This window comes from Ostrinia nubilalis, chromosome 1 (assembly GCF_963855985.1).
Source record: "Ostrinia nubilalis chromosome 1, ilOstNubi1.1, whole genome shotgun sequence".
In the NCBI taxonomy this organism is placed as follows: Eukaryota; Metazoa; Arthropoda; class Insecta; order Lepidoptera; family Crambidae; genus Ostrinia; species Ostrinia nubilalis.
In genome coordinates, this window is record NC_087088.1 from 13539618 (window position 1) to 13550681 (window position 11064).

Below are 11064 nucleotides of genomic sequence, written 5' to 3' on the forward strand. Positions count from 1 at the left end.
TTATAAAGTAAATTATTCTGAACAACAACATTATGAGTTGAAGTATGTTCTTAGTAACAACATTATTAATTAAAACAATATGATCTGAATGTTATGAAGAAAAAAGATCTGAAAATAAAAATTATGTATTTTAAATGGTTCTTGGTAGTCACAGTATCGATAAAAAAATTATGATTACTAACTGTTATGAGCTCGGATGGTAGTAATAAAAATGTATGAATAAAAAAAGTATGAAAAATAAAATTATGAAGAGAGATTATTATGAACACAAATCGGTAGTAAGACAAAGAATAGGATTTAGAATTTTATGTGAGCCAATATAGAACCTAGGCAAATACTATTGTTGTTTAAAAATAACTTCAAGAACGTAAAACCACAGATAATATAATACTAGGTAAAACATTATGTTACTTAAATAAATTCAATTTTTAATAACTGACTGAAATACCCGATTTCAGAAAATGGCAAGACTGTTCAAAATTTCAGGACCTGAAAGTTTGTCCTGACACACTTTATCAGAAAAATCTACACTTATTGCCTTCAAAAGTGCCTACATAAAGAATTGGGATTTCAGTTCACCGGATAAATATCTAATTTGAGGTAAATAAAGAGCTAAAAAATAGTACCAACTCTTTATAAAATTATTAGTGTTAAGTAGGTACTGATATCCTATCATACTATAATCTGACTAGATTATTTATTACCTGCGCAGTTTATTATCAATTGCACTATTTCTAAAAATAGTTATTTAAAATCTTCGTAACAGTATTACATAGCGATACTCAATCAAATACTTTTCAGCATTCCTCGCTTCACCAAACACGTAATGAAAATGTTTGAACAAGCAGCGTATTGAGCTAAACACTGTACCTAATATCGTATGTAGTTGTAATAAATGCGAGTTTGCAATCAAAATCTATGATCTAATGTGCAACACTGAACTACGGAACTGCACCATGTACTACGAGTATGACGCTGAAGCATAAATCCTCAATTAAGTAACAAGCAGCCCGACGTAAAGTGATCGATTGCTGTTAAGTGCATAACCACTGCAATAAGTGTAATAATTGCAGTGCGCACTGGAAACGATTTCTGAATTAACCTTCTGAAAGCAATAATTCATGCAGCACTTCAAATGTGTGTGATTATGCGCTTCCTTTATCTTTTAGGGTGACTTAGATATAAGAATTTTATAGGATTTGGTACTTTGGCAAGAGAGTTATACATATTTATCGGAAAATACTACGTTGATTTGAACTACGAGTGATACCTGCAGTACCTAAGTACAAGATTCTAAATACTTATTTCTTTATTGTCCAGAGATTTATATCTCTTCGTAAAAGGTTATTGTCTCGTATCACAATAAGTTAATAATAATAATATTATAAGTCAGTAGGCACACACTTATGACGTAGGATAATAAGTATTATAGAATACCGGTAATACCGTCTCAATGGTTTATAAACCTTGTGAGTATAAGAAAATTTTAAATTTCACGGTCAGCTTTACCCATTCACCTTTTGTTAAACCTAACCTCGGTGTTAAAACGCTTCTTCTTTTAAATAATATTTTCGGAACAATACAACTATAACCAATTTTTATCGTATGTATGAAACTAGGAAGAGACCTTGTATTTGTAGGAGCCATTTCTATGTCTATAGTAACTAAGGTACCTTAAATACTACACATAGTATTCCGCAATTAAAGTTACAATAGAAAATGTATGAATTAGCGTGCAAAGGGAATCTAATATTGTAATCTCATTGTTGATAGATCGTTAACGTAAGAAGTTATTGGCGCAAAGTCCTGAGCGCATTGGGTCACTGGTTCGATTCTTTTCTGATCTGATGTTTCCAAAAAATATCTATGATTCCGATAACAGACATTTTGTAGAGGTGAACTAATAAAGTAAGGCTGAATTGCACCATCTTACTTTAACTTTGACAAATGTCAAAAATCTGTCAAACTCCATACAAAAAGCACCGGTTATCGTTATAGTTACCGTTAAAGTTAAGTAGTGCAACTCTAACAACTCTCGTAAGTAAGATGGTGCAACCCACCCTTAGTGTTCGAAACCATTATTATTGGGTTTCTATGTATTTTTCTACCCTCAATGGAAGGTATTAGGTCTATATCCAAGGGCTCAATTGAAGACCTCCATGGATCGCATTGGGTGTAGACTGTAGGTCTCAATAAGCGAAAGGTAAAAGTGCGCTGACCGGCTAGGGCATTACATAGTGTGGGAAATCAATGAACGCTGTAGGTATATCATGCTACAAACTAGGGTTAGCATATACGCTTCATTTTGAAGGAGACCATCCCGCCTTCATGACACGAAGAAACACGAAAAACTTAGACATTTTACAATGGAAAACATCAAAGGAGAAATACAAAAAAACTGACTTCAAAGGAAACAATCAAATTCCTAAGATCAATTCTACCTAAGTAATCGACTACGAAATAAAGGACAATGGGCAAAATGGTACCTGGCTCCAATAGATATGTGTCTAGTATCGTTTGAAAGGTCTTACCAAGATGAACAACTTTTGCTATGGCCACCAGCCTCAGATCTGTTTGCGTTCGAAGATAAACATACTTTTTGTGTAACCTAAGTATCATACAGTATGGAAGGAAGGCAGACGCGCTCGGGGCAGGGCACCGACGAGATGGTCGGACGCGGTGAGGAAGACGGTGGGCGGGACTTTGCATCGTGCGGTCCACACAGCTTATGACCGCAGTCTGTGGAGGAACACTATCTATGGTCGCGATCCTCATCAGTAACGGACCGAGGAAGAAGAAGAAGAAGTATCATACGTGTCTTTCGTAAGGTACTTAGGTTATGCGAGGCAGGAAGGGTTTACTGCTCCAGCATCCTTCCTTAACTCTACAATTATTGATGGGGATAAATATTTTTTTTTGAAGAACTACTACCCCCTTATTAATAAAAAGTTACACCTAAGAAGAACCTTGGATTAAAATGACATTTCCATACCAAATGACAATTTATGCCAGAGTTCAACTAGGGTTTAACTTTTATTACTTCTTAAGGGTTTTATTATGGGTTGCTAAAGCGAACAAACCCACAAGACCCAATAAGTCCACCCACAAGATGGACCGACGACCTCATAAAGGTAGCGGGAAGGCGCTGGATGCAGGCCGCCACCAACCGGCCATTGTGGAAATCATTGGGGGAGGCCTATGTTCAACTGGACGTCCTATGGCTAAAATGATCATGATGATGATGATGAAAGGGAAAAAGGGCTAATAGCTTGGGTAGTTCATCGTAGGTATAATCCTTTCCTTTTCAATGCTTCTTTTAGTTATATTAATAGATTGTAGTCATAATACATACTCGTATACATGGATGATTATGTTATACTTTCATTATAATACTTAGTGGAATTACTGCTTTCAAAACGTGAATTAGAACTGGCCCCATAGCAGACATTTTCCTACATGTAAAGGCCTTTTAAAATATATATATTGGTTATGGCTATTGGAGCGGGTACCACTTTCCATACATTTGTGCCCATCATCCTTTCATGGTAGATTTTAAAGTCTAATGGAAATTGTTTTAATTGTCTGACTATTAACTTTAATGTATGGAAAGATGTGCAGACATTTCTAAGACAAAAGTCTGTGAATTAATTATCCTAATAATTTGGTATTCAATTTTAAAGTAAATGAATTACCTAGGTATTATAGCTATGAGGTAGCATTTCATGGCGAAGCTCGTGCCCAGCATTACATAACGCGCGGTCGACCATTATTATTCATTGTGCAACGGAGATGCACAGGCACCTTCTATTAAGTAAACTCCTGCCTGAGAGAACTATCACTCAATTTTCTTCTGAAATCATTTTAAACGAAACACGTAGGTACGTTCTCACTTATGTTTTCTGATATTATAACATGTAAACATGTTAGTAAACACATACCCCCTTACTAATAAAACTTACACGCTCGTTGAACAGTGTTTTAAAGTGACGTTTAGTATGGAAATGTCATTTTAAAACAGTGTTCAATAACTGTGTAACTTTTTATTAGTAAAAGGGTAAGTACCTATTTAGAAATTATAAAATTGAAGTTGCGAAAAGTTTAATTAAATTATTTTCTAGTGAAAAAATAATTTGCTAAATTGTTATGAAACTTTTGGAAAGGTAGAGTCGTAGTATTAGTGACTTAATAATTTTAGTTAATAAATAATTTTACAGGTCATAGGTAATAAGTACATGTAATGTAGGTATAGTTACTTGATACAAAAGACATGACATTACACCATCTTTTATGCATGTACTTACACGTACAGACACAAATAAAGCTCACTCGCCTCCGTGAGTTGCAAGAACTATAAGGACCTACCTATCTAACGGTAGGTATGCCTATTATGTCTACCTACTTATTAGCATAAGATTATATTAGATAACATTTATTTTATTTCTTTATTAATCGTATTACTTAATACACGTAAGTATCTTAATTACGCTCAATAATGTCCCAACTCACGCGATGAATTGAAGTCTTCCACTATGCTCAGCCCCAGGATAATTCGCGTGTTTCGTGATAATATGTTCAAGTATTCCCAGTTTCAGTCCTACAATCGAAACTCTAAAAAGTTATGAGCTATTAATAATTATTTTTTCCGGCACATCGACTCCATTTCATTGCAACAAATACTTTTTAATTTGCTCATTAACACTACTTACACATATATGTATACATAATTATGTAGGTAGGTAATAAGTTATGTTACTTTACCTTATGCCGTTTCCGTTTCGTCGGTAGTTACAATTAATGTAATTTAAATAAAGGAAATATCCTAATGAAATATAGAAAATGAAATGAATCCATCATTAAAAAGATAAGCATAAAAATTCATGAGCCTTCAAAACGCTGTATTCTGTAAGTCTATTTTCCTGTATTTCTTACCTACTGTACCTATTACGTGCTACTTAAGTCTCTAGTTCTTAACATCCCATACGTAAGTCTTAGCTTTACCATTTTGTGGTGGGTAGCTGAAATCAACCAACGCCACAGATAATAATTACCTACCAAGCTCCTGGACCACCGGGAACTTTAAAAAAAAGAAGCAAGAAGGGTGCCTAAGCCTATACTATAGTGTAGATAGTAATAGGTATGAGTTTGATGATAAGTTTATAGAAAAGTTGTCCTAAATAAGAAGTATTGGTACAGAAGTTCAGACAAACAGCTTGCGATATGAAATAAAAATGTTACAATTAAGGTAAACGGCTACTAGTTCGTGATAGTACGTAAGTTCGTAAGTTTTTTTTCTAGCTCAAATAATAAGCAAATGGAATGTTATTTATAAAAATTCTTTATAACTACAAAAACTCTATTATTTAAGCTATCTAAAAAACCAAGTACCAACATTGTGGCGCCAAAAATGAGAGCAATACGAAGCTTCAAACTCTCAGAGAGCCAAAAACAGCCGTGCGGCGTGCAAATGTTGCTCTCACCGTAAGGTTAGCGCTCCAACATCTTAAGCTTATAGAAAGGCGAAGGAACGTCCATTTGCATAAAACTTGTAATAGTGGTTTCATGTGTTCCTTGACAATTGATTTGGCTTAGAAAAAAGTTATATGAAAACGTAGAATTCCTTTAAAATTGCGATTAATTGACTCACGAAATAGCGTACATATTATTTTTCGGGTGTCCCCTGTTTCGTGATACTACCGAATCAAGGATATTATGGATAATATTTTGATGCTTGGTTTTTAAATAATTATTTATGATAATTGAAATGTAAGTTATGAAACAAATAATACATTTATTTAAGTTTCTCATGATCTAAATTCGGTATATGTTTCGTTCACTAGAATTTATATGACACGAGTTTGAAGTTCACATAAATGACCAATTTTAAGATAAATTAGCATAAGTACTACCAGCGTAATTTTGGTTTTTATTTGATTTGTTTTATTTATCTTGGTTTATTTGTATGTTATATGGGATAGATAATAGTTAATTGACACAATTTGATAATAATCCATGAATTTTACTTGGGGAATTTGGAATAATCAGTATCACGAAACAAGGAACCGTATTATTGTTACTTTTTCCCAAGTTCGTGATATACAGTGTGAGTCACGTTAAAGTGTACATATGAAAATAGATGAAACTAGACCTAATTTTATCGACAAAAAAGAGGTCAAAAAATTTTTGAGTTTTTTTTTTAATTTTTTATAGAATTTTTTTTCTTCCAATTACTTATTGTAAAGAAAACGTAATAACTTTTAAACTAAGCGGTATATCCTGATAAAATAAAAACAGTAATAATGCTAAATAACAGCCGATACTAAAAAAATACATAAAATACACAAAAAAGGCCAACAAATAATAAAAAATGATACTTTTTGAAAAAAATCTTCTTTTAAATCCGTGTTTTTTTGGTTATTTGATAAATTTCTCCAAAAAATGCCCCTATAACAGGTAGTTTTTATTACTTTGTATTACTCTCTATCGTATTATCTTTGTAAAACCAAAAATTGCATGTCTCTATCCCTATCACAACATTTGCTATGATCGTTTGAACAAAGGCCTGCCACAACATTATTCTCCGCTACAGGTAGAGACAATTTTAATTTTAACTAAAATGCTTACTTTACTTCGAAATCTTTTGTTTTTATTTGAAATCTAACTTGTCTTTATCAAAATTACAAATCTAGAGCCATTTTCAGTTTCGTTGTTAACGAAGCGTTGAATGGCGCGCCCGGAGAGGCTTAGTTCAAACGATCATTGCAAACGTTGTGATAGGGATAGAGACATGCGATTTTTGGTTTTACGAAGGTAATACGATAGAGAATAATATAAAGTAATAAAAACCGCCGGTTATAGGGGCATTTTTTGGAGAAATTTATCAAATAACCAAAAAAACACGAATTTAAAAGAAGATTTTTTTCAAAAAGTATCATTTCTTATTATTTGTTGACCTTTTTTGTGTATTTTATGTATTTTTTTAGTATCGCCTGTTATTTAGCATTATTACAGTTTTTATTTTATCAGGATATACCGCTTCGTTTAAAAGTTATTACGTTTTCTTTACAATAAGTAATTGGAAGAAAAAAAATTATATAAAAAATTTAAAAAAAAAATTAAAAAAAAATTTGACCTCTTTTTTGTCGATAAAAATAGGTCTAGTTTCATCTATTTTCATATGTACACTTTAACGTGACTCACACTGTATAAATGTATAGTGTTAGGTACTTTTATGACACATAACATCAAAGAAATCGACATATTTTTTAGTTTTTAATACTTACCTACCTAAGTAATTAATTAAATAATTAATTTTTATTATGACTCATTCGCGTATATGGAGTTATTTTCAGGGGGGGGGCTACCCTCACTTGAAGCAGTTCCAGGGGTGGGATTAGGGGGAAGGGGGTTAGTCCCCCCCCCCACATTTCTAATGACTTGTATAAATATTTTCACATATCGTTAGAAATTAAAAATCAAAATTTAATGGGTACGAAGGGGAGGGGGGGGGGGGTTAAGGCCGCCCCACATTTCTGATGGTTATATAAATATTTTCACATATTGTTAGAATTAACAAATCAAAATTTTATACGAAGGTGCGTACCTAGCTAAACAGACTCACATTATTTCTCATGAATATTTTTTCAGGTAAGTAATATCGTCAATTTCACATAATTATTTTATTCTAAATTTATATTATCGTTTTTAAATTTATTAAACCCATAATCATTATTAAAATATCCTAACTCGATGCATAAAACCTTATCCCGAAATAGGGGACATGAGTTCACGAACTTGGAAACAGAGCAAAATTTTATCACGAAACAGGATCCAAACAAGAGGTCCGCAGAACAATTAATATTAAAAAAAGTTCAAACAATATAACTATAATTTATGTATTAAGTTACTGTCAAAAGACTGAAGTTTAGCATACAAAAGCTTTCATACTGATATCATGCTTGGTTTTTTTTAAATAAATTGTTAAAGTCGTAAGAGCCTTAATATACCGAAGTAGGGGGCACTTACCTTAGGTAAGCGGAATTAATTCACGTAAAAAAACGTTAGGATTTAAATTCTAGTAAAGTAGGTACAATCTACGACGATAACTACTTGTATGTAAAACTCTATTTTAATTTCTTTTATGGAACTTCTCATTGGAGTAATAAATTATAGAGCATTTGGTAGAGTATTCAATCCTCATGTTAAACATAAAATTGGAGGCATCTGTCCTTATAAGTATGTAACGATTTTCTTCAATTACCTACCTACATAATAAATCGACATCCGGTCTGTCTGAGGAGGAAAGTACTTTGTACAAGTAAGCTTAGAACCAAATATAAGTATTTAAAGATTAAAGAAGTATTTGATCAATCTTAATTAAGTAGTCATACTTACTCGTCAGCTTTCCGCAATGGAAACATACATGTAACTTATACCACAGCACTAGTTGTTCAAAATTTGTGAAACAAGAAAAGCAATGAAGCCGACGATCACGATAACTTCGCGTTGTTTACGCGGTTGTCATGGCAACCCGTGGAGATTCAATATGGCGCACGGTGCGCGCGCGCAGTGCACGGTCGCGGACTGGCAGCGCGCGCGGCCATCGACCACCTCTCCGAAAGCGAGAGGAAGAGCTCCAAGCGGGTTTTGCTCTGCGAGGACAATGCGCTTCTGCTAATCCGACATTCGTTTAGGCAAACCCACGCCTTCAAGTTTGTTACCGGTACACCTCTTCATTTACGGCCCATAAAACAAAAGTCAGTCTCGAATCTTTTATTTATGGTATTATAAGAATTAATCACACATTACCATAGCTGGGCATTAACTCGTTAATCCGTTAATCGTTAATTAACGAAGTTAACATTTCTATTAACGGATTAACTTTTAAGTTAACTTTAAAAAATGTTAACGGACTCGTTAACTTCCGTTAAATTATCCTAAGTCCGTTAATCGTTAATCCAGTACCTACTATTTACCAAAAAGATACATCAGGCACGCTGAAAAATGCTAGAAAAACGCGTTCTGACAAGTATGTTTGGGCTTCCAGAACTTCCAGAAACCAAAACAACAGTTTTTGTAACCATAATGCTATTTTTTATTTATTTAAAAGCTTTATATTGACTTCACTTGTTAGTATGTGTGGGACAAATCTTGCAACTGAATTTAAGACCAGTTCTCAACCGATTGAGCTGTGGTATACTTATGTAAGTACGATGAAAATGCAATGTTATGGTATCATTAAGCTGGTCTGATGATGGAGTCAGGAGGTGGCCATAGGAACTCCTAAATGAAACGGCGGCATCGCATCGAATTTGGGTTCGTTGGATTTGTCTTTTCGAGCACTTTAGTACTAGATGATGTCCAGGGTCCTGATGATGGAGTCAGGAGGTGGCCATAGGAATTCCTAAATGAAACGGTGGAAACTTATCGAGTTTGGGTTTGTTGGATTTGTCTTTTCGAGCACTTTGGTGCTAAATTGTATTGTAATTGAACCAAGGCTCTGAGATTGAGATACTATAGACTAAGAGCTGGTGAACACCAGACCTGCGTCATTTTATAAAAGCTGAAAGTTTGTCAGCGTATGCTCCCAATACAGGGTGTTAGGTAAACGGGTATATGAGCCGACACTAGCCCATGTTGACATGGGCATATAAATGGTATGGTGAAGTCAGAAATTTGATATCATCATTTTATTTTTTTAAATTTTCATACAAAATAAATTTTATAAAATCCGATTTGTATGAAAATTAAAATAATTAAAATGAAGATATAAATTTTCTGACTTCACCATACCATTTAGATGACCATGTTAACATGGGCTAGTGTCGGCTCATATACCAATTTACCTAACAGCCTGTATAGGTTAGAATGTTGGTGGATTATGAAGTTTGGGTCATCGTTGCTTTGGCAGCTATCCTCAAAAAATCGCGCACGGAATTTCTTCCTCTTTTATGTTTGCGCTAAAATCAAGTGGCAGTGGGCGGGGCTCATAGCTCGTAGAGACGATGGCCGTTGGGGCAGAAAAGTTCTCGAGTGGCGACCACGGGCTGGAAGACGTAGCGTGGGCAGGCCTCCTACTAGGTGGACCGACGATCTGGTAAAGGTCGCGGGAAGAGCCTGGATGCGGGCAGCGCAGGACCGTGCATTGTGGAAGACCTTGGAGGAGGCCTTTGTCCAGCAGTGGACGTCATTCGGCTGAAACGAACGATGTTTGCGCTACAAGCTTTCGAAATTATTTGAACCTTGCATACTTCTTTCGTTTTATTATCATGTGGCTCGTTTGCCTAAAACCTATAATGTTAAATATAAAGACGTAGATATTCTTAACGTGAGTAAAAGTGCATTGAAGAAACAATTGCAGAATCACATATTGAACATTTGGGTCAATTGAGTATTTACGAAATTTCAACTAACCCTCAGTTTCTTGATGAGGGCTTTTTTTTTTGCTTTAGTAACTATACCTAGTTTAAATAAATATAAATAATAATTACAATAAAAATATTCCAACGCGCGGGGTGGGATTTCAGGGCGTTGCCGAGTTTTAAAATAACATCTATAAATTAAATTAAAGTTACTAATCCTTAGTCGCTCCTAAAGCTTGGCGGTGCCTTTCGGTTTCACCCTGCGTAAGTATAATGTATATAAAAAGTAATAAATGTATAAATGAATAAATAACAATAGATATTATAATGTACGAACATTATTGCATGTCATGGAACTCTTTTTTAGCTTAAGTGCCACCATTGTAAGAAAAAAATATTCTAAAAATGTAATATAGCTGTTGAGTTTCTGAATAAACTAAATAAATAAATAAATGTGTTAACGGATTAACGATTAACGTTAACTTGCGTTAAATCTTGCTAAATGTAACGTTTTAACGTTTAACGAAGTTAATTTTTTTATTAACGGTTTAACGATTAACGAAGTTAACTATTTGATTAACGGTGCCCAGCTATGCACATTACCTTGAGCTATCAACTGAACGGAAAGCTCTATCTGCCAGGTAGGTAATTGGCAAGTTAATAATTTTTTTTTTTTTTTTTTGGGTCAGTAAAAGAAAGAAAAATG

General features: G+C 34.0%; 1 protein-coding gene across 1 annotated transcript in view; it reads right to left on the reverse strand.

The window, feature by feature from the left end:
- Positions 1 to 8598, reverse strand: part of LOC135073168 (uncharacterized) — a 75349-nt gene extending 66751 nt beyond the window's left edge. Inside the window, exon 1 of the mRNA XM_063967262.1 lies at positions 8392 to 8598. Within this exon, the coding sequence (XP_063823332.1) occupies positions 8392 to 8417 (26 nt within the window). The 5' untranslated portion in view covers positions 8418 to 8598. The remainder of the gene's footprint in view (positions 1 to 8391) is intronic.
- Between the last annotated feature and the right edge of the window lie 2466 nt (positions 8599 to 11064).